Below are 27,976 nucleotides of genomic sequence, written 5' to 3' on the forward strand. Positions count from 1 at the left end.
GCCACCATTGTTGCAGTCATTAGGTTGTGCTGGTATAAACGGCTATATTACTCTGGATTTGTGGCATTTGAATCCAGGCAAACCTCACAGCTAATCAGCACAACTGACCGTGGAGCAATCACAGTAGAGATTGTTTGGGATAAATTAATTTAAATATATCTAATTGTTCATGCTTTTTGCCATGGAGCTGAAGATGACAGGTCTGCGTTGAAAAAGGATGTTTGGATAAGTGCTATCTCAGATAACTGAGATTTTAAGATTTCACTGATCACCTTTAAAGCAATTCATATGCTGCAGACTCTTTTTATTTCTTTTCTTTGTTCCACATTACTTATTTGGTTATTTATTTAATACATGATACACTTATTTGTATTATAATTATTATACTATGATATATAATATATATACTTTTCACTGTCCTCTTGCCTTTTAATTATGTTATTCCTCTTCTCAATACCCCCACAGATACTCATGCCGTTACTGTTATGCCCACCCCGGTATTGTTTACAATGTTGTAATTGTTTTATGTTTTGTCTTGCTGTATGTTGCTTGTATGTGTATTCAGTTTAATGTCTCACAGTAATCACTTGTCACCAATGTATCATGTATATCAGTAATAAAAAATAAAAAAAAGAGCGCTAGTGTTGATTTTATAAAAGTCCCTCTGTACTCAAAAATCAGTGTGCTGTTTGAATGCTGTCTGTCCAGAGTTTGACACTAGAAGGATGTTTTCACATTCATCTGCTGAAAGTGGAAAGTTTCTCTGAGCTCATTGAACATGATTGTAAGGGGCGGGGCCTACCAGCATGATTTGTGACATCACCAATAGTTAAGAAGTCCATCCAGAAACTTGAAGCCACCAGTGCACATCCACTGAGAATGGACTTTACAGTGAAGTAGGAGACATCTTGTGTCCAGCAGCAAAACTTTAGAAATGAACATTAGATTCTGGAATTTTGAATGAGGTAGGAGTAGATTTTAGTTTTAGACTTTTTAAGGATTTTAATGTGACATGTTCCAAGAAGACTATCTGTATATACGTCTTAATGTTTGTCTTTGCATTTGTATTGTTCTAAATGTTATATATTGATTTTCCCAACAAACACAGAGCATGTTGTAACCCTGTTTTGATTATTAGTTGATTACTATTATGATTAGATCAGTCCGTGCTCTTAATGTATATTTTATTTGATGCATTTTACAATTATCTCATATTTTTAAGGATTTCAGCAGTGGCAGACTGCAGATTCTGTATTTAATTAAGTTCTGCTACCTGTGGAGAAGGTGAATGTTGAGTGTATATCATCATTGTGATCAAATAATGTATTTCTGGTATTCGCCTTCCTGAATAAGTGATACAATCAACCACCAGACTGAAGTCGCAAGGCCTGTTAACAGCTCCCCCTTACTGTCTCTTCTGAAGAAAACCATTTAAAGGCTGGACAGGCTATAGCCTAGTAGCGTTTTTAAATGGATTAAAAATACATGGAATTCCACAAGGCCAATGTAGTTCTACTACTGAATACTACTACACATACTAAGTTTAAACTGTCGTAATTTCGTATTGTTTCGGCCTAATTTTACCACACGTGTCCCCAACATTAAATATGAGGACGTTACACTAATCTCAAAACACTAGAATGTAACGTCGCTTCTGATTGGCGAAGCCAAGCTGTCCATCATGCGGACTGTCCACTCACATACGGCATTACATGACGGGGGTGGATGTTTTCAGTGTGTACAGTATGCTGCAAAACTGTTGATAATTTCACGGCTAAAGCTTTTAAAGAAGGTTTAAGCAGCTAGCTACTTGCTTGCTACATTGCTCCAGAAAGGTATGTACTGTTGAACGACATTTATCTGATCATTTGTGTCAGTTATCACGCGCACAAACACCCAGGAAGCTTATAACAAGTAGTCAGTCAACTGAGATAGATTGTACCCAGCGTTTAGTGGGTCGTTATCGGGTTATTCTGCTTTAGCCCGCACCTTTTCGGTGACCTTTGGCAGTCGGACAGCGCTGAAAGATAAAGTTAAGTCAGGGATGTTGTTAGCAAGTACAGGCCATTCTGGGTATGAACACTTTGCAAACCGGGGGAGGGGAGGGATATAGCTGAGATGAGAATTTTCTCCCACCGCGAGGAAAACGAAAGTGATTTTTATTACATTATATGACTGAACAAGTGTGTGTTTCTGTCGGAATCAACGCGTTACGGTGTTATTTCGGTGGCCTGAGGTCGTTGAATGTGTCGCCTTCGCCGACAGTAACATTCATCATCTAGCGAAGTGCTGCGTTTCTGTACCACTGTCACGTTAGACGGAGTGAAGAAGATGACTTCCGGTTTACGTTATGAAAATAAAAGCGTCCTCTGGAATTAATGCAGATATTGCATGCAAATACTTGTTTGAATTCCTACTAGCAGACCAGAAACATGAATGAAAAAAAAAATGTAACCTAAGGTTGGAAGTAATTATTGATATATCGAAAAACATTGTATCCCAATATTTAGTTTTGTGATATTGTATCAATTCTCAAAAACACTGTATTGATTATTTTGTTTAAACCCCCAAACACTAGATAGCAGTGTTGTAAACTTTCTTCACTCGGATTTTATGCATATGGTAGTGTGCTCTTTATACTTTCTTCAACAAATAACTTCATCAATGAATATTTAAGTTAATTATTAGGATGCACAGTAATTATCAGGACTGATGCATTTTCGGCCCATAACGAGAAAACTTGAATTATTATTAATTATTCTGATAATTAAATTACATCTGATAAATGATCGGTCCATAACAATAATTATAATTTATTTTGTGTTCTGAGAAAGCCAGAGTATGTTTGTGAAGTTTTCTGGTTGAACTTTAGTAGAAAAAATGAACAAGCATTTTAAATCATCTATATTTACTCTTGACATCTTACCCTTTCTTCCCCTCAGATGTGTAATAGCTACAGGTTATACACTTTTTCAAATATAAAAATGTGAAATTATCAGTTATCTTATTGGTATTGGCCACGAGAAGCAGATATTTTTTGGCTAAAAATAATGCATATCGTACATCCCTATCAAATATTTTTTAACATGTTAAATAATTTAATATATACATTGTCCACTGTTTGTGAGGACGCAGTGGTCCGCCAGGGTTTGCTACAGTGTTGCTACCATGTGACATAAATTTCGTCCTCAGAGGGTGTATGTGTAGGCTCTCTGCGAACATCTGCGTACCACCAATTTGTTGTGACCACACAGTTTTTATTGGCGCATATACTGATTGGTCATGATAGGCCAATATAGTCAAATCAAATATCAAGTACAATAGGTAAGTACAATATCAATATCAGCGAGCCAAGTATTAGTAGTACCGTAGTACTTTTATTGTACTTTACTCTTCTCTACTATTTGCCCTACATTTACCCTGTGTGGCTGTGTCAAACTTGAATTTCTCCCACGGAGGATCAATAAAGGAGCATCTTATCTCAGTACTGGTCTCTGGGCATGCAATGAAGCTGTCGTGGGTTAATTGCAACTTTCTGTCTAGGGTTCCTCAAATGTTAATCTGACCATAATTATACCATTATATTCTGGCCATAGTTGGTATAAACTGTTGACAACATTAATATCTTATTCTATTTTATCTTAATTTTGTTTTTGTTTTTTTACAATCCTATTTATTGGTATTTTTTATGTTGTTGTTAGTCATATATCTTTAATGTCTTCTGTAAAGCTCTTTGAATTAATTCAGTGGTTCACAACCTGGGGACTAGGGACCCAAAGGGGTCTTTGAGGGTGTCCCTCAGAACAAAATGGAAAATATTTTAATTTCACTCTTATTTCATTGACCAGAAGTTAGCCCAATGAGAGAATGTATAAGAATGACTGACACTGTTCATGTGCCAATCTACAGGAGACAGTTATGGCATAACTTACTCTTATCAGACAGGGATCTCTGGCCCCCAATGTGGGGGTCCTTGACACCAAAAAGGTTGAGAACCACTGTTCTAATGAATCAGAATCACTTTTATTGGCCAGGTATGTGTACACATTCAAGGAATTTGACTCGGGTTTAAGTTGCTCAAATAGGACAACAAGCTCAACAAAATAGACCAACTACTAATTATAGATATGTGTACATATACAAAGCAGCAATAACATATGTTGAAAGCAAGACAATAGTACAGTGTTAAGGATGCTAGAATATATATTTTTGTGCAGAATGTTTTTATGTACATGAGGTAGGTGGCTATGACAGTATATACAATGTGCACAGCATGCATATATGTGATATTTGATGATGATATTTATAGATAGATATTTTAAAAACTGAATTTCAGCAATATCAAATAATTTACAGGTACAGTGGATGTTTGAGCCACAGGGGTTGTTCCTGACACTGTGTGATGGCCTGTGGGTAAAAATGTAAAGCTTTTTAAAAACTTTTTTTCATGATTGCTGAAATGTTGTGTCCTGACAGTAGTAAATGAGACAGATAATATGTGAAATAATCGGGTTCCTCTGGCTAATCCTAGGGCTCCTAATGACATTTGCAAAAATCCACCCGGCATGGACGAAAACAACCGATCAGAGCCGAGAAAGATATAAAGATGCTTTGGGCTGGCAGTTTGAAGATAGTTGATTGTTCAGTCTCATTCCCAGGGTCCCAAATGGACCTGCATTTGCCCTGGGAATGAGAGGAAGCTGATTTATTCACAGATTATTTGTCTTGTGTACTACTGTCTCACTATAATGTAAGTTTCAGAAAATAAGACAAACTTCTTCTAATTAAAATTACCTACTGCAGCTTTAATGTATAATAACCATCATATTATAGCTCAAAGACACTGATATATAATAAACTACCAATGTTTGCCAGACGTGGAGGAATACCAGCTGCTACCTCCAGTTACACTCATTTGATAGACTTGGAGCTTCGAGATTTTATTTTGGTGAAAATTCGCTCTACGTCCGGTTTCCGCGCGTCTAATTCGGACGGACTTGCCGCCACTGTGCCGAGTACAGCCAGTGCTGAACTGTTATGATGTGTCAATAAGTTAAAAAGGTGGACGGCACCAATGATGAGAGGCCCCCCCCGGTACCTGAGCGGGATATTAGAGGTATGTTTAGACACCAAGGAGGCGTTCATGACAGAGAACTTGTGCTTTTATCGGTGTTCCGTTGAAACCCGGTCGCTATTTTCTCAACCTCTCAGTCAGTCACTCTGAAAAATTGTTATTATCGCTGCTGTGGACATGATGTCCGCCTGCTGGCTTTCCCCTTTTCAATTTGTTTGTTTCCCATCGACATTTCATTGATAACCGGCGCTACAGACCGCATATTGTTGTCACTGTTGGTGTATCGCTTCTGTATTTCTTCCCTCCTGTTTGAATTGGCCGTGTTAAATACATGGAAAGCAACTGTTCCTCAGTGAGGTGGTATGACCCCCCTCCTCCTCCTCCTCCTCTTCCTATCCGCATCAAACACACAGCCACAAACCTGCGTTGTATGTACGCGAACAGTAGCAACAGCACGAACAAGTCTTTCTAATGGCAGTATAGTGTGTGAGTTTTGTCAGCAACTATTCGAGAAGCTTTGGAAACCATCGCATGTTAAAACCGTGACACGTCCAGTTAGCAGCTAGCAAGCTAACTAGCTACTTTTATTCCTAGTAACGCTGCTAGAAAATGGAGCTACTGCCCAGCAAAACACTGGCCACAGATGCATGTGCCTGGACAGAAAATCCCCAGTTTAATTAACCAGTGTGGATGTTTTCCCCCTCGGAGTGGGAGACGACATTGTCATCGGAGAGTTTGACAGGAGTGAAATATCCCCCCAATACTGTACTGCACTTGGGTTTTCTCCTCCAAACCGAAGCAAGATGGACTCTCATTCGGCTTGTCTGTCTTGTCAGAGCTCAGATCGACATTTTGCACGGAGATGAAAATGTGTGCTCAGAGGCAGGAGCACGTTAGGTAGGCAAACTGGTGGTTTATTCGCACAGCTCGGACATTTTTATGCTGTTATTGTTTGTGAGAAGCTCGGTACAGTAGCTCAAGACTTCACTCCCGAGACAGACAGACAGACCGATCGGGCATCAGCAGTTTTACCTGAGAGCACAACTAAACCTCTGCGCAGCAAAATGCTCACTGCAACTGTGCCTGCTTCATTTAGGTTGTATAATGCTGTATGAAATGCATCCAGTGGTCTCAGGGTTTTGGCCTACATGTTTTGGTTTTGTCCACAAGGGCGGATCGACTGTGCGATTGAAGTGATCGGTAATCAGATCAGACAAAATGTCCCACCGTACTTTGAAGCCGATGGGGTCTTGTGCTATGCAGTATCACTCACTTAAATGTTCTATTAAAGTTGCTTTGTGAACATTTTCTTCCCGAGCTCACGCCGTTGGAAAATTGTTGCAGAGATGACAGTGTAACGCATGACTGAGAGCGGTGTCTTGTATTTTATAGGTCACCGTCATTGCATGACAAAGGCTGTGGCAGATTCATCTTCATCACTCATACAGCATTTCCATAGTTTTTTCTTCAGTAAGTATCCCGTTTTTTCCACTCGACATCCATAAATGCAAACATTGGCACTACAGCATAGAGCCATTAAATCATTCATTCATTGATTGCTAAGTTCATTTGTGTCATGTTTAGAACACGTGCAAACTTTTAGAAATAAAAATGAAAACATACAAATGCTTAATTATGAATGTTGAGTGTAGAACATTAAAATGTACTGCAGCTAATAGTAATTGAACATGTCTAGCATAGGGTGCATCTTTTTTAGGGATGCCTGATATGGATTTTTTTCAGCCGATATGATAACCAATAATTACCTGCTTCCCATTATTAATTATTTCTTTAATTTTTGTATTTCAAATTTCATAACCTGTATTTGTGCACACTTGAGGGCAAAATGACCCCCGCAAAGTGTCAAATGCAGGTACATTTTGGGTTTGATGGAAAATGAAATTGAGGTCACCGGCCAGTAAATCATGTGGCAGCGTAGTGCCAGGTTTACATCACTGTGTTTTATGTATATCAGCTGAGACTAATGCGATGATATGCCATATTATTGCTTATTGCAATAAAAAACACATACTAATTGTGAATATCCTCACATGGCTTAACTTGAAAAAGCCTGTCACCATGGCTGAAGGCTTGTCTTGCCTGTTGTATCCCCCACAAAAAAACAAGTTAAACTGTGTGTGGAAATGGTATAGATTCCAAAATAAAGACTAGGGATGAGGTGTCTCTCTGTGATGCCATAAATATGGGTTTTTTAACAAAATGTAAGGTGAAGTGATATTTTTTTTGTGACATTTTAGGTATATTTTCCACAATAATGTGTAATGTAATTATTTCAGCCAAGATAATAGTGACATGAGAATCTAAAATCGTCCCATGCTTACGCCGTACCTTTCATGATATGAGCAAATCAAATTAAAGGACCTAATACTCATTGGCACCTTCTACACCAGCGGTTCTCTCAACCAGGGTCCTTGAGGGGGTTCCAAGGGATCCCCCCCAAAAATGGGAATTATTTTAATTCACTATTATGTCATTGACCAGAAGTTAACCCAGTGATAGAATGTATAAGGATCACTATTCTGTTCAGGTTACACACTCTTCACTGTTAATCTGCTTATCTACAGCATAGACAGTTAAGGAATAATTACATTTTATCAGACAGGGATCCCTAAGACTATATGATCAAATACAGGTCTGGTATCAATTTGAGGGTCCTTGACACCAAACTATTTGAGAACCACTGTTCTATACAATGTCTGTCTTTGTTTTTGCTGTGAGAAATAACATTATCATAATTTTTTAGAGATGTAGCGACACATGAAACATTGCCTCCGAAATATGGCACAGGATCAAGTCAAGGAAGTATTTCACTTATAAATCACTTTATGTAACCATTGAATTGATGGCCTGCAGCAGTTTTTGAGGTCTGTGGCTAACTTTCTGTTGTGACTTTGTTGCAGTTATCGTTTTTTGCAATGAAAACTTGCCAAGGACAGCTCTAAGAAAGTCTGTTAGTGATCTTGTGCAGCTCTTGTAGTGACCAATATCAGAGAGGAGCTTGTTGCCCATTGGTCAAAACAATGTTATTTTCTCCATATTTTTTTGGTCAGTTTCAAATCATCAGTCGTGGAATGTTTTCTTCCCTCTTGTAGGGTCACTCACAACTGTAATGGAGGTTGTGTACTTTTCATTTCAAGTGATGCAACATGGAATGAACTAACTATTTTCTTACTCATAGAACAATGTAAAAACAAAGTTGTGGGCTGTCACTCCCTACTTGCTGCCTAGTGCACTACTCTCACCATCCACCATTTTATTTGAGAGTCCAAATTCTTAGCATAAAATGTATACTTAACAATTCTCACAATGCAACAAAAAAAATGCAATGTCCCCGGCACACTTGGTCCACTTGTTTTTGGGAACAGTCCCACAGTGTCATCAAGCCTATTTGTTAGATGTGAAAGTTCCAGTGCTGTGACACTTCACCTGTTGGTGATGATGCAAACTGATGTTTGATGATTTCACTGTTAGCTGCTCAGTGGTGTTGTATGAAAACCACAAGCTTAAAATAGAGGACAGTTCAGGAGTCTACTCCTACTTTATGACAGTGATTAAACATACACATCACAGTTTTACTGAATATCTAACAGTCCAATTAGGGGATGACCTAATTTTTTTTTTAACTGATTAGGAAACAACAAATCTTTTCCATCACTTGATGAGGTACCATCCCAACAAACGCACCATTGTGTTGTTTCATTAAGTAGGGCTGTACAATTAATTGCAATATTATCAAAACATGAATACCTGATCCTAATGGCAGATACTGATAAGATCATTTCACATTTTTGTATTTGAAAAAGTTCATAACCTGTAGTTTTCACACACCTGAGGGTAAGAAAGGTGGAGGTGTAATGATTAAAGATGGATGATTTAATATTCTATAGCTCTGCTCTAACCAAATCTAACTGATCTCACTATTGTAAACACCAAGGCTGCACAATTAATAGAAATATTATCAAAATCACGACCTGTCAATGGCAAAAGCTGCAGTTTGTTTGATATAGGTAAAATGTGACAAACAGCATTATAATGAAGTACTGTAGTTCTGCAGAGATGCCCAGGTCTACAAATATTGTTCTCCATATTTAAGAAAATGAGTTTGTTTGGTACAGACCCCCAACAATCTATTTCAGTGAAAATTAAATTTGTGGTGTGAATCTAGTGTGCCAGTACAAATAAATCTTAATGTTTATATATGTTTGTCTTAACTTTGGGGACACTAGCTTGTGTCATGAATTCCCATGATCCTTCTGCTTACATATGTTTTTTTAAAATTTTGATAAAACATTTTTGATTTGACCCCAACTTCATTTAAGATGGCCACTCCAAACTTAGCACAACACATATTATGAATCTGTTACATGGTCTATTTTAAAATTCAACCTAATTCTGCCATAGAGAAAAGATAAATGAAGTTATTTTGTTCTTTCTCTGATATTAAAGGGTGGTATTGTTTACGTGTTTTGTTGAAATGTTGGAGATTTACCCAAACTGCATTGAGCATCTGTTGCCTGCAGCTCTATGTCTTATTGGCTCATTTTGAATTTACATTCTTTAAGCATTTTACTTGGAAATATTCCAGACTGGTCCTCCGATAAAGTGTCAAAAATGTCCCAGATCCTGGTGACTGCATCCGTTCCTCTTGTAGCTGTGTGTGTAGGAAAATAAGCCATAGATGAAAATAATTAGAATTGTCCTTGATTGTAATGCTTTCTTTGCAATCGCAGTGAGACATTCTGGACGAAGGCTGCAACAAACAATTATTTTCATTATCAGTTATTGTGCTTAGTTGTTTGGTCCATAAGTCAGTGTTTACCAAAGCCCAAGGTGACGTCCTCATATGCAAATATTGAGTTTACTGTCACAGGATTAAAGAAAATTTAATATATTTACACCTGAGAAGCTTGACTGAGAGAATTTGGACATTTCTTCTTAAAAAATGTCTCAAAATGATGAATTGTTTCAAATTATTTTATATATTTATCAAAGTAGTTTGCGATTATTTCAATAGTTGACTCATCTACTAACTGTTTAATGTAACTTAATACTGATTGGTATCAGTACTTCTCATTGGTATTTAAGTGCTGTTCTGTGACCTTGTAGACCATGATATGATAGTGGGTGGTACCTAACTCAATATCTAAGTCACTACTAAGTCCAGCAGCTATAAATGACCATCCTTTGCAGCCCTGTTTCATGTTACTCATGGGTCCCACAGTAGGGGGGATTCCTCCAAGGCAAGTTAAGGGAGAAAATTAGCATAGTAAATTAAGGCTAATGAAATGATGGTCAGTGGGGGGATAATGTGGCTTCATCACTTTCTCCCTTGCTCATGTTAAATTAAACCAAATATAGACAGTAGCTGCAGTTCAGAGGTTTAAAGAGACCTTTAGCATGAAATCAAGCCCTCTGAGAAGGGACAAGCCCCTAGTTTAGTACTTATCATTTATTTTACTACAGCGGGAAGCCAGTGACTTACACAAGTAAAACTCGTTTTGCTAATTATTTTTGATAATGCTGTCAGTTTTAAAAAACATTTTAGACTGCAATTACCTATTAATTATTTATCAACATCTTTTGAAAATATGGCCTTCAGGAGAGTTCCAGCAGGATCGGTTTCTGTGTCTCCCTGTTTCCTCCGACAGTTTTCTATCACTGTCAGTTGATTGTTCACATTTACCCACATTTTTATGTTCTAAAAGTGGGTGCTTGTGTTTCCCATGTTTTCTTTTTACTTTTTATTTCATTTCAACGCCAAATATTTGTGTATGTATTAGGACTGCACAATTAATCGCAATATTATTGAAATCGCAACTTGGCCAAGTGCAATTTAATTTTTTGATAAGGGTAAAATATGTGACAAACAGCATAATAATGATATGTTGTAGTTCTGAAGAGATGCACTGGTCTACAAATGATGGTCTACAGATGTTTGTTTGCCACAGAGCCCAACAAATTTCAGTGAAAATTACATTTGTAATGCAAAAATGATCATTCCCACTAATCGCAAATCTGTCAAAATAATTGCAACATGATGTATTTTGCCATATTGTGAAGCTTTAGTAAGTAAGTAGTTTTAATTTGATTTAAAATTAAATTTCATTAATTCAGCATTATTTATATTTATTGTTCATCATTTCTGCTATAACAGTGTTAAATAAGATACACATTATTATAAAACAGTAACTAATTTAAAAAATCAAAAGATTTATACTATAAACATACTTATGTACATAATGCAACTTTAATCTAGTTTCCTGTCATAAGAGTTGTTTTCTGTTATACTAAAGGAGTAAATACTCAAACCACAGCAGAATTTTATTTTTGAATGTTTTTAGTTGACTGGCTATTTGTGTACCACCATCAGGCAAGGTAAATGGTACAGATTTTGGAATATGAAATGCTTTACATATATGTTATGTTATAAGACTAAGGGCATCTATCTTACAGTAGGTGTTCATACAACTTAAGTTTGTCACACTCCCCAGCAGTGAAAAAACTATGAAACTATGTGGAGAAATGAAAAGACGGTAGACACAATCAAGCCCCAGGGAAGAACGCCAGGCTTTGAAGCCAATTTAACATAGTGGTCAAACAGTTTAATGATCATGTCACGTGATGCACACTGGCCAAAGATACTTTTTAAAAAATAAGCTCGAATTGTGAAAGAGGCAGCGTCACAATCCCTGTGAATGACCCATTTCACTACCAGAATTTGATCCATTCAGTCAACAACATTTTAAAAAACCTAGAAGAGGTGCACGATAAAATCATTTTATCCGCATTCAAGTTAGCGGAGGGCTAAAGTGAACGTTAGCAGCTTGGCCAGCAGAAGTCTCTAGTGCTCTTGCTCTACACAATGCGGAAATTCTGGGTAGTTTTGTACTAGGAATTCAAACGTACTTCTTGCACTACTGAGCAGCTTCCACAGAAATGAACAGAGCACTGTCTCCAGTGCTGTATCTACTTCACCTTCAGTACATCCATGGGTCCAATCCACAGTGGAAAGAGTTCAAAAATTAGGCCTTTAGGTACAGTGAAAATGTGATTACTAATATTTTATTAAATTCCATACCTATTTTGCAAACCTGCTTACCAGTAGTTACCATGACACTTGCAATCACAAACCTACAACACTCGCTGTTTTGGTGTCAGATATCTCTGCTTCCATTAGATAACACAACAAGTGCATGCTTTCACTGTGCATGTTGTGTATAGATGTAGTCTTATGTTATGCCCAGTCTGATGTTTTTTTTTTAGGTGCGGTAGTACCATGAAGGGTGGAGGAAGGGGTAAGGAGCCACCTGTTGCAGGGGAGGTCACTGGCAAGCGCCCCAAACGTAAATGCCTGCAGTGGCACCCACTTCTCTCCAAAAAGGCTCTCGATTTTTCTGAGGAGGAAGAAGAAGAGGATGAAGAGGAGCTGGAGAAAGTGAGTGTGTTTTATGGCTTGACAGGGCCTTTAATCATCTCTGTCCATGAACTGAACAGTTTATCACATAAATGGGATGGAAAACATAGCATCTGACAGTTTATGGATGTTTTATCAGCAGCCAGTGCTGTGTGGCCAGGAGCAGGGCTCGCAGGTGCAATGTGGAAGCACAACAGAGGAAGTAGAGGAGGACTCGAATGAACAGCGGGCAAGGCGGCCTATGAATGCCTTCCTCCTCTTCTGCAAACGCCACCGTTCCCTGGTGCGACAGGAACACCCTCGCCTGGACAACCGTGGGGCCACCAAGATCTTGGCCGACTGGTGGGCTGTGTTGGAGCCCAAAGAGAAGCAGAAATACACAGATATGGCCAAGGAGGTGAGACTGCTCTCTTGCACCTGTACTAATATTATTTATTTACTTGTATAACAGTTGCATCAAAGTGACTAAATTCACTTAAGAGCTGGTGCCTCCTAGATTGTCTAAAAAGAGTTATTACTGGTGTAGTAAAGCATTGTTTTTGACTTATGGAGCTATTCCATCTTAATATCATATAGTAGCAAAGAAAGGTATACAAAAAGGGGTTAGGCAGAGAGGCAGAAGACCAAAGGTCAGGCAGGGGGTCGTGCAGGCCGAAAAACGGCTGGAGGGCTAAGACATAAACCCACCTGTTATAACCAATTGGGCTATTCAATCAGAGCGTTCTGCGTCGCGGAGCACTGTGGCCGGCTTGCGACCTGCTGCAATAGTTTCAGTGTCTGTTCTGCTAGTTTCTGTAACGCAGGTGAATTTGGCAAGACAACACACTGATTATTTGTTATAAAGAATATAAATTATGTACAGTAGGATATCAATGATCTGATTCTGAGATATCATGAAATATGCATCCCATACGTGCTTGTCTGGCACAGTACAGCACTGCCCAACACAGTCAGACCAAGAGCCACACTGCCCAGCAGAGTAGAAAGAATGCACTGCAAACTGCATCTCAACTTTACATTACTGTTTAATACTGACATCAGTCTTGGAGATAAGTTTACCTGATTTCTGTTCCCACAAATCATCCTCTCATTAAAGTTGTAAACACTGACACCCGTGGGGCCCTTGCATGATTTACAGGGCCCTGAGCAGCTTGCGTATTGAGCGTTTAGGGCAGACTATGATTCCATGTATTTGTTTGTTGTGTCTAAACAGAGAGTTAGAGACAAGCAGACACACACACAGTGTCAAGTTGTAAAAAAGCAATGTCACAATTTCCCCATTCCAACCACAATTCAGCAAAATTTGATTGTCATTTTAATTTGTAAGTGCTGCTATTTTTTACTTGAATGTTTGTTTGTATATTATGTTGTTGTTGACTGTCTGCCATTTTTGTTAAACGTCTGTTCTGAATCAGAAGATGATCTGAAGTTTATGTTCTATGTAATGCTGCAAAGATATGGAATGAAAAAATGAAAAAAGAGTGTTCATGACATGAACGCACTACTTTTTGCTGACATTTCCACAATACAGTTCATCACATCTGATCTAAACTCCCCATATAATGGACACTACTATTACTATATGGGCAGGAGTGAATGAGGGAGTGATTTCATACACAGTTAAATGACAGCTGATGTGTTGTTTGTTTATGTTGCCAGGCCACTGTCAATCAAATCTGATCAAACCACACCCACACAGTCCCAGTGAAGCAGATTAGCTGAATATCTGACTGTTCATAAATGTTTTTTCCTCAAGTTTAATTTTGATTCTGTCCAATTTTGTCATCAGTGTTTAATGTTGAATATATGAGAAATACTTTAATTTAGATGTGAGGATTTTAAAGTTTATCTTGTAACCAAATTGATTCTGGATGTTCTTCCAGTACAAGGATGCGTTTATGAAGGCAAACCCAGGCTACAAGTGGTGTCCCACCACCAGCAAACCAGTTAAGAGTCCTTCCTGTCAGCCTGTCAGCAACCCCCGCAAAAAAGTTTGGTCCTTCTCTTCCAACTCCACCAAGGACTCCACCACTGCCAAAAAAGTGCCCAAAACTGACAGCATGCCACAGTTAAACTTTGCCATGGCAGGTGTGTATAATAAAAGATGTCAGTTTAGTGACAACTTGACAAACTGTAGGATCATTTTTGTAACTTACTCTAATTCTTCTTCAGATCCTACAAAGATGGGAGGCCTTAGCATGCTGCTGTTAGCTGGGGAACATGCCCTCACAAACAGAGAGGTAGGTCACTGTTGGAGGTCACCAGAGGGTGGATTTTTGTCATCTCTAATCTCCAGTGGATGGCCTCAAAGACTAATTGCTGATGTTGGTTTATCTGTAACACAAAGACATTTATTTTTTACATGATGCTTTTTTTACTTTTTTTATTTAATAGACTGACTAACACCAGTTTTGTTTACCTTTCTAGATCCCCTCCAGCACTAAACCTAGTTTACCTGACACCGCCAGCGAAGGGAGCTCCTTTCCAGGGGATGAGGAAGAGGTGCGTTCCCTTTTCTTTATACTCTGTATATTTTAGACCAGATACTTGAAGTTGTGTTTTCACTGATGTGGTCCGACTACACAGAGACAATAAGACCTGCAGTATGTACATCACCATTTACAGTAGGGCTGCAACTAAACATGATTTTCATTATTGATTAATCTGTTGATCATTTTCTCAACTAATTGATTAATTGTTTGGTCCATAAAATGTTAGAAAATGATGAAAAATGTTGATCAGTGTTTCCCAAAGCCCAGGGCGACATCCTCAGATGTCTCGATTTGTCCACAACCCAAAGATATTCAGTTTAATGTTATAGAGGACTAAAGAAAATATTCACATTTTAGAAGCTGAAATCACAGAATTTGGACACCTTTTCTTTAAAAAATAACTCAAATCGACTAATTGATTATTAAAGTTAGTGCTTTATTTAATAGTTGATAACTTTCGATTAATTGACAAATTATTGCAGCTCTAATTTACAATTTACAGTTATATTTTAGCCAGTCCTGCACATGGTGTGTTGTAGTAACCAGTGGTAGAAAGTAACTAAGTACATAGTTAAGCACAGTTTGGAGATAGTTGAGTATTTCAGTTTTATGAAATGACAGACCCAGCAGTATATAGAGTAGTTCAAATAAGTCACACCATTACCAGTTGCAGCATTAAAGTGATGCTTACACGTTAAAGGTGCAATGGGCAGTTTAAAATAAAAATAACGTTTTGTTTATTTGCTGAAACTTCCACTACATCCTGACATTAGTACACGAGACAGATAATCTGTGAAAAAATCAGGTTCCTCTGGCTCCTCCTAGTGCTCCTGATAGCATTTACAAGAATCCACTGGGCCTGAATGAAAACAACCAATCACAGCCGATAAAAGATAGTTGCTTATTGAGTGTAGTAGTAGTAGTTGTAGATTTGATTCAAAACTGCCAGAGGACTACTGTCAGGATATAGTGAAAGTTTCAGAAAGTATGACAGAAAGTTATTTTTATAAAACTCACCTACTGCAGCTTTAATGCATCAATAATGACAATCTACTGTGTGTGTATATGTGTGACAACAAAATTTGTGCTAATAAATTGCACACTTTTCCTCAATTTTCTTCAAAGATTGAGGACTTGAATAGTGATTGGCTGAACCCAATGTAACACTGATTTGATATTTAATAACTTCTGGCAGAACTGACTTGTCTTTGCTTCCCCTGTTTCAATCCACAGATGTTGTCTGGGACAATACCGAACAGAGTGCCTGACATTACTGAAAGTAGGGTCAAGTCTGCCCTTTCCCCACTGGCAGAGGTATGACTGCATTTCAATTCATCAATGGTGTGCAAGTTATTATGACTGAATGAAAAACGATTGCTAACATACAGACAAAGGTGCTCTACAGACCTTCTCCTCTGTAGTTAAAATAGCAACAACAAAAACAACAAAAACACTAAGGGCCTGTACCACTGAGTGAGATCAGTGTGTTATCCAGCTATCTTTGGGCTTAACTCAGGTTTCTCTGTATCATGAAGCTGGCTAACTTTTAAGGGGGGACACTACAGGTAACTTATGATACTTTACACCATGATACTTCCCCAGTTAATAACATTAAGTTTTTTTTGTATTACCAGTATTCTGAAATGTTATGTTTAAATATGTAAATAAGGTATTATCTAATTAAAAATGTGCTAATTTGCACACTTCCAGAACAGAAATCTGAACATCGAGTAGAGCCAGGTTCAAAATTGTTTCATTGTGTTGGCATATTAGAGTTAAAGGTTTTTACTGAGGGAATTTGGATATCTCTTTTTATCACTCCATAAATCATCGATACAGCCATAAAACAATATCTCTTTTCACTCTAATTCCATCACTGCAGCTCAGAATAACACAAGGCCACTTTGTTGTCTTTTGTCAGAAAAATAATTCACACAATGTAACATTTCAGTCAGAAGGACCTTATCTGGGATTAACAGCTTTTCTTCTTCTCCTCTATCCTCTCTTCTCTGCTTTGGCAGCAGAAACATTATTGCATTACTTACTTACTACGACTTTTGCATAGTCATATTCATTTCTTCATCATCAGACAGAAAGAAACAATACTTACTCTATACTCAACACAAATATAATAATTCCCACACATTTAATAATTCAGACATTATTTCTACTGTTACTACTTTTTATTCTTCTCTAGTTGTGTGATCATATTGTTTCAACTTGTTTAATATAATCACATTTTGTTGCTGTAACCACATTTTCCAGTGGGTGTCACTGTTTCATGTCATTTAAGGTACCGATTTTGGGGTCAGTGAAGCCTAAAGAGATTAAACTAAACTTGCTTTGTGGTGCAGGTTTAATCTTACCCACAATAACAATAAACATGGTGAAATGTGATGTAGAAAGTAAATATTGCTGAATGAAAATAGCATCTGCAGAAACCTGAGCACATGATGTCATAAAAAACACAACAGGTATCAAAAAATTTTACTGTATGTTCACAGTCATCTCTCTCTGCGGCACCTGAAGGAAAACCATGCAGACAGTCTGCTCTCTTTCAGCTTGCTGAGGTAAGGCAGTTAACCCTCTGCACACACTGTGTGTGTGTGTGTGTGTGTGTGTGTGTGTGTGTGTGTGTGTGTGTGTGTGTGTGTGTGTGTGTGTGTGTGTGTGTGTGTGTGTTGTGAAAGTTAGTCTTTCCCAGTGTGTGAGGAATAGTTCCGTTACTGAAGTCAGCAATGAAGTGTATAGATGAGTTCAGGTTGCAGTATAATAGTGACTGAAAGGGTGTGTGTTGTGTTTGCTGCCACGGACAATAAATAAAAAATCCCTGTTGATGTAATATTATTACTGTGTCTTCTTGTAGTTTCTACAGTAGTTATCAGACTGTGAAAAGCTAGTTGATAAGTAGCTACAAGTCAGGTAAAGACAATTAAAAGTTCAACTCTGCTGTGAAGAGTACCAGACACTGTAGTAATCACATAAACACACAGCCTTTTAGTAACTGTTACACTGCCACCTGAACTTATCTACACACACTGAAAACTTCAATATGACAATATATGAGATAAAGTTTTAACCATGACATTTGCGCCCTACAGTTTTTTTTTTATCACCCATAGGAGGAATAAAACATTTAGTCATAGCAAAGCAATTATTAGAAAATTAGAATAGAAATTTCTGATCAGTTTAGAAAAAACTTTAGAAATTCAATGTAGAGATGTATTGTTGAACATAGAGCGTTGATTGTTGTTATTTTATATTCATTACTTTAACATTGAACTTTTTTGTTGTATTTGTTAAGATGTGCTTAGCGTCTGAAGCTGGAAAGATGGACACAGTCGTATCTCAGCCTGAGGACAGCTCCTCTTCAGCCTCTCTCCAGCAAACTACAGTCAAGGAGGAGCTCAAGGAAGAGAAAGCAGGCACTGACGACTGTCCTCCTTCCTCTCACACATCGGCCCTCCTACCTTTGCTTTCCTCTGTCAGTTCTACCTCCACTGATGCCATTCCCCCGCAACTCAGCAGCCAAAATGCACGTGTCAAAAACAAGAGCAAGAAAAAAGAGGTGGCCAAGGTAAATGATAACGATGACATCCCCTGTTCAGCAAAGAAGATCGTCAAGAAGTGTAACCATGCAGAGTCAAACGTGGACAGCATCTTCAGCACCATTGAGGCAGTGGCCAAAGGGGCCTGGAAGGACACAGAGGAGAAGCCCAAGAAAAAGATCCAGAGCAGTCCTACTGGTGGAAACTGTGGTGTGTCCAAAAAGAAGAGTAAGCCCAAAGTCAAGACCTTCGTCAAAGAAAAAGAGGAGGAGATGGAGGACGACAGCGGGCAGTGTGGGCAGTACACTTCCTCTGAGGTGGAGATGAAGGAGGAGATGGCTGACGTCAGTCCCAAGGCAGAATCAGAAGAAGGAAGTATAGGAAACACAGACCTCCAGGGCAGCATGGCAGAACCTCATTACTCCCCGGGCAGCGCCTCACCTGCTAAGCTCCGAGAGGAGGACAAGGGGAAGGAGAGGTCAAGCGATGGGACCTTTGAGTCCAACACAGAGAGCCGCTCCGGCTCCAGGAAATCAGAGCGGAGCTGTAAAGGCGCCTTGTACAAAACTCTTGTTTCTGAGGGAATGCTGACTTCACTGAGAGCCAATATTGACCGAGGTATCCACTTTGATTCCAGTGCAAACTGATGAATGTGTAATCCTGTCTGTGTGTGTGGTGAATGATCTTTTTCCATTGGTCTGCAGGTAAAAGAGGAGCTTTACGTGCTTCTGATCATGATGCAAACTGGAGTGACGACAGCTGGACAGTTGCGCAGATGGGACCTAATAACCCCAAGAAGCTGAAAAAGTCCAAGTCCAAAGATGAATCTTCACAGGGGTCAGTCTGTATACCTTGTATTTAACATACTAAAATCTGATGTCTGACAGTATATATTGTTTGTAAATGTACTTCAATCTGTTACTTATTCTACACAAGTCAATAATCACATTTCTTGGATTTAAAGATACACTGCTGTTCACATTTAGTTTGTTACCTTTAAGATGCCCTTTGGACAGAATTGATTTCTTCAAGAATTTATAGGAAAATTCCAGCATGTTTGAGTAATTGTGGCTATTCTAACTGTCGGTCATTGTAATTGTACTCAACACCACTTCTGTAGAGATTTGAGAAACGTGTACAAGGTCTCAGGCCTTCATCACCTCTCGTTAGGCCAAAGACATGCCAACAATTATGGTTACGATAACAACTCTGAATGCCTAATTGACAGTAAATATATTAATTAATAATAGTATTAAGTGAAATATCTTAACAAGCCTGCTGGTGATGAAAGGTTTTCCTGCAGGATATTCTTCTACACAGAAACAGATCCTTTATTTTACCAGTGGTTAAACTTAGACAGCTCCGAGCAGATCTTGGCAAACTAGAAAGTAAGCTGTCCATGGGCAGGTCATTTAACGCTACGCAGTCCGGGCTGGAATAACAAGTTAGTGTTGTGTACGAAAACCGGATTTTATTTTCAGTGCACACACTGAGAGTAAAGCTAGCGCACCGTGAGGAGATATTCACTGAGTTTGAAAAAAAATTTGTAATGGATTTGAATCGCATGACCTAGAATTGCTTACCCCACCTTTTAAACAGTCAACTGAGTAACATTTGGAATTGAAATAGAAACTATGCCACCCAGTAGTAATTGTGTGGAGTGGGCGTCTCACTTTAGTAAAGTGAGGAGAAAGGTAGTTCTGACGCTTTCACCGTTTCCCCTGCAGGACTAGGGCCAGACCTACTTAACAGCTCTCTGTAGGGAAATGTACTGTATAACTTAACAGACTGCCTTTTTTTTATGGTTATGTTAGGCTTTCGATTATATCCTCAACTATGTAAACTGTGAACTTCACTTGTCAGCCTAGGGAAACTGGAGGAGGAGTTTGAAAGGAAGTTTAACAGCCTGCCACAGTATAGCCCAATGACATTTGACAAGAAGGGGACAGCTGTCACAAAGAAGAAGAAGAGCGATAGCTCCACTGTCCAAGAGGAAGTCTGTAAAGCCGGAAAAGGTAAGAACAAAATGAAAGATTTCTCCACTAATTATACAGTGACTGCTCTTGCTTCTGTACGTGTGTCTGGAGTGACTACCCCTGTTCCTACTCAAAATGTTCTCAGTCAGTGTTCATTACTGTCCTTTCTTTCAGTTCAGTGACACACTACCCCCTCGTATTTACCTGTGCTGGAGGAAAGATGTTGCTGGACTGTGGGAATTCATAGCCTAACTGAACTTTATGGGCAGGACTAATTTTGCTTTTTCAACTTTGTGGAAATATTATGTTATCACATCACAGATGACAAAGAAAGACATTAATGCCAGCGAAAGTAAAGTGGGCTTCGGGCTCCCTTTTGCAAAGCGTCTCTTGTTTGTACTTACAGGTACAAGTTAAGTAGGCCGTTGTTCTATGTGGCCAAGGACGCATTACAGTATACACTACAAAAGATATGTGTTCAAATGCGTCTTAGACCACCTCAGCAAGTGGTTTGAGGGATCGGATCAGAATGCGTGTCGGTGGTCGTTCATATTTGTATTTAGAACTGTTATCAAACAGCAGATCACCCAAGATGCATTCTAATACCAGGTATAAACGGGCTCTTTAATATCCCCTCATCTCATCCATGGCCCACCGTTTGTAGAGTCATGTTTTCCTCACTTGTGGTGTTCAGGACCAGCTCTCTCTTTGTTACAGCAACATAACATAGCATTTCCATGCTCTTTTTTTCTTTTTTTTTTTTTTGCTATATCAGGTTCATCTCCATCTCAGAAAAAGACTTCATTCCACAAGATTGTTAGGAAGCACAAACACAAAAAGGAGAAACCAGGTGCAGTGGACAAAGGTGAACTAGAATGTTGATGTTTGTGCATTATAAAGCAGAGATATTTAACAGATTCCTAGTGCTGGGCGGTATATAGAAACTTTATGAAATATTTGTGTCACTATATGATTCTGGTGGTTTCATGGTATATCTAAAATGTTTTTTTTTTTTTTGCATGACTGGGCCTTTATAAACCAGTATGTTTATAGTGGCTTTTTCTACTGTCAGGAGTACATGGAATATAAAAACATTTTAACAGCATTATGTATGTATCATTGACATATATAAAGATGGATGGCATGATAGCTCTTTAAAAGTGAAGTCAAAACGTCTTGATCGCCCCCTGGTGGCTGACTGCAGTATAGGTCATAAAGCCTGTTGTTTCTATGTTAACAGATGGGCTAAAAAAATCTAATTACACGTCAAATAAATTTTTCCCTAAGACGGTTTCTGGCATTTAAGGTAGTTCTTATCATGCTGGTGTATGTTCATTTTTCTGATCAGTTTGGTTTTAATTCGTTATTTGAAGCTATAAAAAGGGGGTTTCACGTCATGGTTGACGAGCCCTGCTCGTGATTGAGTTGGCCAGGCAACCCTAATCACTACTGCAAAGACTCTGGCTCTGAGTGGCAAAAATTGGTTCATCTGGTATATCGCCTAGCACTACAGTCACCTATTACCACATATTCTGTACACTTTGAATATCTAGTTATGCTGAATTACTCAAAAGAAATCTATGTACTATATACTGAAATTTATGTACGAGACTGGCATGTTTCAACTTGCACTGTTTTAATAATCAAGAAACGGATATATTCAGAATCATCTGGTTAAATCACAGTCATATTAAACAAATGAATAAAGCCTGTGTCTGTGTGCAAAGGTCAGATAATTCAAATCTACTTTGAACCTTCTCTCCACAGCAGTGGTACAGAGTGATTCTAGCACGCTGGATTCAGCTTCAAAAGCCAAATCATGTGCCCCTGTTGCCATAATGTGCCCAGATGTACAGGGCACCACTAGTATGGAGATGCTAGTTGGTAGCCAGAAGAGGAAGGCAAGGAAGACCAAGATCACACACTTGGTGCGCACAGCTGATGGCAGCGTGTCTCCAGTTGAGGGTGAGTAATGAATGAATGATGGATTGATAGACTGATTAGGAAGAAAAAATCTGTCTGTATCCGTTTCTCATTTAGCCAGAATTCACCACTGTGCTTTAAATGGAACATTTTGAAAAAAAGTGAACACACAACTCAATAATTTGGCTCATTGAATTTATATTATCAGTTGGTAAATACATTCACTTAATTATTATTTTTTCACTACTCACACAGCTCACTGAGCTGCATTTTAAGAACATTCATGCATTAAGGAACCTGAAACAGGAAGTACTTCAGGCCAATCATTCCGAGTAAAATATCCAATAAAGTTCAGCTGACAACACAAAAAAAGATTTAAATTAAAAGTCTATCAACATACAGATTAATGAAACCCAAGTCAATATTTTGGATATTGCAATTATGACATGTAGTTTGCTTGTCATGTCTTTGTTTACCACTTTTTGTTTGTTTTTTAATAAATGGACACTAATTAGAGATGTAAAAAACTTTTTGTTTTATTTTCATGTATTATCTTTTTGTTAAAACTATTTTTATATTTCATTTATTCTCTCTATTTTCAGTTATTTACTTACTTGATTACCAAATTATTAGTTCTAAGTTCTCCTTTCTGGTATCTGTTGTAGAAAACGAAGCAACTGAGTTGTATCTTGCAGATTTTTCAAAATGCTTCAATAAGAATGAAAAAAAAGAATGTTCTTTTAGTGAAAGTATTAACATTTCAAGTTCCTGTTTCCTAGAAATCTGAAAAAAAAAAGAAATGCAAATGAAATGCTCTGCTTACATCATTTTTAGTGGCTTTACTGTGAATTGTACACATCTTTACTTTCTTTACAGAGGACAAAACTAGGGACCCGACCCAGGAACAGGATAAGAAGCCATTACCCCAACAGAATTTATGCAATGATAAAGGGTGCTACAGTAATCCCAGAGCAGAAGAGGCAGAGAGGAGCACCGTACCGCAAGAGCTACCTGCTTTCTTCAGCTTGGCAGCCCTCGCTGAGGTAGCAGCCATGGAAAATGTTCACAGGTAGACAGCCTGGCTTCTATACAACACTGCTGAGTAGATTATAACATATGCTATGGTATATATGTCCATTCACAACAATGCCCATAGATGATATTATAGACAACACTCGACTTATAGTTTGCAAACGTTTTGCTGATAAGCACAGGCTTTAGCTTATTTGGTGGATTGTTTAGAAGTGTGTTAATCTTTTACTAATACTGGAGCATTTTAATATACAATAGATAGAATAATTGAGTGTAAATGATCTATTCAGTGTCAGAGGACAGAGATTCTCCTCTAATATGACATTTTACTGAAAAATGTGAAATTGTAAATGAATACTCTGCACCTCAGTTCTGACAAAGGAGAGCAGGGACAGTACTTAAAACCAATGCCTTGTGTAGATTCTACATTTGCTTACATATCAAGAAGCCACTGACGGTTTGAAGTGTGAACACACTCTTTAAGTCTTGTTCAATGTTCTGTTTCAGAGGTCAGAGAGGCTTGGCTGAGAGTCAGAAGAAGGAGCTTACCCAGACTCCGGTCCTCATCTCCTGCGCTGATCAGTGAAACTCTGTTGCTGTTCTGAGAAGCCACAACATGGACATTGGCAGTGGAGCTTTATTTCCTCAGCGGTAACCCCACGCTAAAGGGACACTTGATCAGGAAGCTTTGGACAGACTCCACCTTCCCTTTGTGGTGAATTTGCTTGAGCTCGGGTTCATGGTGGAGGAAAGAGAGCCTCTCCTCCTCCTTGCTCCTTACTATCTCAGTGTTTTCCCCCGAAGCCTTCCTTTGGTTTGAGGGAGGATGCCTTTCTGAACTCCTCTCCACTCCCCCCTTAGATGCTCTGTTAGGGCCTGTGAAAGAACCAAGCTGCCCCCCCCAGTGCATGGCTTCCCTTATAGAGATGGTTGTCATGGGTTTATTGTACACCGTTTTGTCAAATAGAGGCCGTTTTTAAGGTCTTGCGATTTAAAAATAGCATTTTAGGTAGGGCAAAAAAACCCAACACTGCATTCGTTTTCTAGACGAACACAGCTTTCTGTTACCTTTTTACCTCACACACGCCTACTGAAGAGTTCCCTCCACCTCTGGTAGAATACCTCTGTATTTGACTAGCTCTTATCCCGTCTATTCCTTCCAGCTTCAACCCAAAAGAACTTTAACCAGGGTAAATGATCATGATGGATAGACTTCCATTGCCAACTACTTGCTTAGTGTTTCCCTGCGGTACACTGATGTGGTGTACTCAAACTATGAAGAAATCATGGTTGAGTATTTGATGTGTATGTTAAGATGATGCTACTGTAAAACAGTATGTGGTAGCTGCAAATAATCATGTTAGACTGAATGTGTAAGAGTAGACCTGTGCAGACCCTTGCATCTGAACTAGAGTTGACTAATAGCTGAGGGTGTTTGTCCTGTTTATCCTTAAGTAGTAGGTTCAATGTCCCCGTCAAGCTTATGAGACAGTAGGTCGGCTTAAAAACTGCCTCTCGTGATGGGGATGTTGTGTGAAAGTGATTCAAATATAGCCTTAACCCTCCCTCCTAGACCCGCTTTGCCACCACAAAGCCCTCAACCAGCTTCTTGCTCAATGCCATCACAGTCCTGAAGTCAGTGTAAACATTTTTGAATAGTGAAATGCAGTTTTTTTGTCAATACTTGATCTTATTGCAGTTTGCGTAGCAAATTAGAGAGGTTAATTCCTTGTGTGCATCTTATTTCACAGAAAAGTGTTTTTATTTTTGTTTATTACGTAAACACTGCACTAATTTGTAGCCGAAGTTTGAGTTGCTCTCGGAAGGGTAATAAAATGCCTTGTCTCCACCAGTCACAGTGGTCTTACACCACAGCCTCTCAACAGTGTCTTCAATGTCCTCCGGTTCTGAGGAAGATCAGGAGTTTGTCAGTCTAAATGTTTTATGAAATTTTTTTATCTACATGTCTCATAAAATGAGCAATTTGGAAAAAAAACTAAAACACAATACAGAAATAATTGAAATTTTCTGCCTTTTTCTGATAGAAAAACATAATATTGATTTAATGTGTGGGATCACTATGCTATTGTTCCTCTCAGAGCTAATGGAGACAAGGCATTTGATAATAATTTCCCCATTTGTTTCCTATTGGCCTTTTGAGATTGTATTGCCAAGTAATGGTCTACTCAGAGGTCACATGTAATCAGTGTGTTGATTTATTTTTATCATTTTTTTTTTTTTTTTAGAAGTATTTATATTTAGATGCGACTTTGTGTTCTTTATTTTAGCTTTGTTTTGGCAATGTTTGGTCAGAATCATTCCATTTCCATGCCTCTGTCTTGGCCATACTTTTGTTTACAGTTTATCAACTGTAGCAGTGAGGGAAAAGTAAGAATTGATGCAGTTCAGCTGCAGGTTTGTTGTCTTCAGAGAGAGAGGGAGGGGGAGAGAGAGAGAGAGAGAGAGAGAGAGCTGGTTTTGAACCTGGGCTGCTCCGGGTAAGGAGCTCCAGGCTAATGGAGGTTAACTGAGAGCTACACAGACTCCCCAGCAATACCCCTCACCTCCTTACCCAGCAGCCTTTTGTTCCTCTGTGTAGACCAATACTTAATTTATCAAATTTTAGATTCAGTCACATCTCTATGTTTAATAGCTCTTTGTTTTCTATTTGATCATTCTTCTGTTAATGTGTGTGCTTTGACGATGTTCTTTTAACTAGGTCGTCTTTATGAACTTCAATGGGTTTTTTTCCTGAGGTCAAGTTTACTGGATCAAGAATGTTGTTTAGAAAGATCAAGCTCATAGGTGATGAATGCATCAATGCTTATCTGCTAAGCAAAAACAGGCACTGAGATAAAAATGCACCATCTCTTGACAATGAGCTTGCCTTTTCACCTTTGGAGGTGTGTATTTGACTGCGACTGCATCAATATTTCTTGGATATGTGTTAAGATGTGTTCAGAGTGCTTTTGGACACTAGACAGGACAGACAAATAAGAAATGAATGGGTCCTAGAGAACTCATGCGTCTTGAAATAATATTTTTCCTAAATCAAGGCATTGTTACATGGTAATAATGTTTGGCTTATGTAGACCCTTGTGTGCAAATAGAGCAGTACATGCAACAAATCTATAACTCTTCTCTAAATTTGTCCTTTAAATCTAACAAACTAACTGCAAATGTTTCCCAGTTAAGCTTAGGGGAACCACAGTATGCTTTACGATAATCCGAATAATAAACGGTATATATATTTTTTCAGATATGAGAGAAGTTACATCAAGGATGATGTCATCCGAGCAGTAAACTGTATAGTTCTTTCACTGGTGGACATCAGTGTGGTTCTTTGCAAAGACAAAGAAATTGTCTTCCCCCAAAACAGAGATATATTTGCTTATAGCAAGTGAGTTTATTGACATTTGCCAAAGAAAAGGAAAAGGTAGATTCAAATGAAAATCCTGTTTTAAAAAAAAAAGAAAAGAAAGCTATTAGAACAGTTGCACTGCATTTTCTAGGCGTAACTATATCTTCAGGTAACTATCAGCACAATTCATCCTGTGTATCTAATGGGATTTCCTTGGTGTTTGAGCCCAGAAGTTGGAATGAAGTGCAACAAAAGGGCACCACTTAATGCCTCTTTTAATATACAGTATTTGCACCTTATGACCCAAACCAAAATGATCATGGTCTTTGAAGAAAATATATAATTTTTACCCACTCTATGGAAATTATGCATTTTAACTATTATATATGCGAGAATCCAGTCAATAACAAATCCACACATCTACCAAACAGCCATAATACTGTCATTCCCCCATCCCCTCACTTTTTCTATCTAGAAAATGCTTCTATAAAGTTCCTATATTAGTTACCTAAATGACTATAAATACCCTTTTGTGCTAGTACTGTCTTCTTGAATGTAATCATTTTGTACCTGTATTTTTCTAATTCAGTCTTGATTGTACTGTATGTATGCTATGATGGTATACTGTTCCTTAGGTGCATAGTTCGTTACAACCAACAGTTCTCATGACAGGATAGCTGCTGCGCCGCGAACTCAGTGGAAATGTGTGGAGGTTTTAAGTCCAAAGGACTCCCTGTACCTTGTGAGCATCCATGAGACTGATAACTGAGAGATTCTTGCATTGTGAGAGGTAGGACAATAGCTTTCCCTGGTTTGCTACTTTGTTTTTTTTCCTTTGCAGTAAAAGTGAAAGTATGTTCAGGACAGTTTATAAAACAGGGACGCTCCTGCAATCAGATAGAACAATTGAATGCTTGAGTTTCAACATATTTATTACTGTTCCTTTTTATAGGTTTAGCTGAATAAAAAACAATAAAATATACAACTGAATATGCATCCATTTATACATGAACGTGTATAAGATTATCTACCCTTTACTGGAATGTAGATCATGGCTTCCTTTTGGGTTTGTTTTGGGTTATGCCAGATCTTGTGAGTCTCTTTCCTCTGATAGTTTGTACAACATGTGCTTCAT

The 27,976-nt window shown here is 38.4% G+C and overlaps 1 protein-coding gene across 10 annotated transcripts; it reads left to right on the forward strand.

Annotated features, from left to right (window-relative positions):
• Nucleotides 1–1,702: 1,702 nt before the first annotated feature.
• Nucleotides 1,703–27,831, forward strand: LOC127364185 (HMG box transcription factor BBX). Of its 10 annotated transcripts, none has more exons than XM_051401516.1 (16): nucleotides 1,703–1,835; nucleotides 6,467–6,544; nucleotides 12,359–12,530; nucleotides 12,649–12,906; nucleotides 14,393–14,597; nucleotides 14,682–14,749; nucleotides 14,937–15,011; nucleotides 16,235–16,315; nucleotides 17,506–17,571; nucleotides 18,306–19,167; nucleotides 19,254–19,386; nucleotides 20,413–20,564; nucleotides 21,301–21,390; nucleotides 22,293–22,490; nucleotides 23,325–23,517; nucleotides 23,988–27,831. In XM_051401516.1, the coding sequence occupies exons 3-16, from the start codon at nucleotides 12,372–12,374 to the stop codon at nucleotides 24,064–24,066; spliced, it is 2,619 nt and encodes an 872-aa protein (XP_051257476.1). In that variant the 5' UTR covers nucleotides 1,703–1,835; nucleotides 6,467–6,544; nucleotides 12,359–12,371; the 3' UTR covers nucleotides 24,067–27,831. The 10 variants fall into 10 exon arrangements, with proteins under 10 accessions (XP_051257476.1, XP_051257478.1, XP_051257481.1 ...); XM_051401521.1 differs by lacking the exon at nucleotides 1,703–1,835 and adding an exon at nucleotides 4,986–5,116 and having other exon boundaries at nucleotides 22,296–22,490; XM_051401522.1 differs by lacking the exon at nucleotides 1,703–1,835 and adding an exon at nucleotides 4,986–5,116 and having other exon boundaries at nucleotides 21,301–21,375.
• Nucleotides 27,832–27,976: the final 145 nt, after the last annotated feature.

This window comes from Dicentrarchus labrax, unplaced genomic scaffold, assembly GCF_905237075.1.
Source record: "Dicentrarchus labrax unplaced genomic scaffold, dlabrax2021, whole genome shotgun sequence".
NCBI classification, from domain to species: domain Eukaryota; kingdom Metazoa; phylum Chordata; class Actinopteri; family Moronidae; genus Dicentrarchus; species Dicentrarchus labrax.

Bases quoted from the DNA above. Each gene is read 5' to 3' on its own strand.
- LOC127364185 (XM_051401516.1), top strand. From the start codon at position 12,372: ATGAAGGGTGGAGGAAGGGGTAAGGAGCCACCTGTTGCAGGGGAGGTC. The intron at 19,387-20,412 runs GTCAGTCTGTAT...TTCACTTGTCAG, and splicing joins AAAGATGAATCTTCACAGGG to CCTAGGGAAACTGGAGGAGG. The intron at 22,491-23,324 runs GTGAGTAATGAA...CTTTCTTTACAG, and splicing joins CAGCGTGTCTCCAGTTGAGG to AGGACAAAACTAGGGACCCG.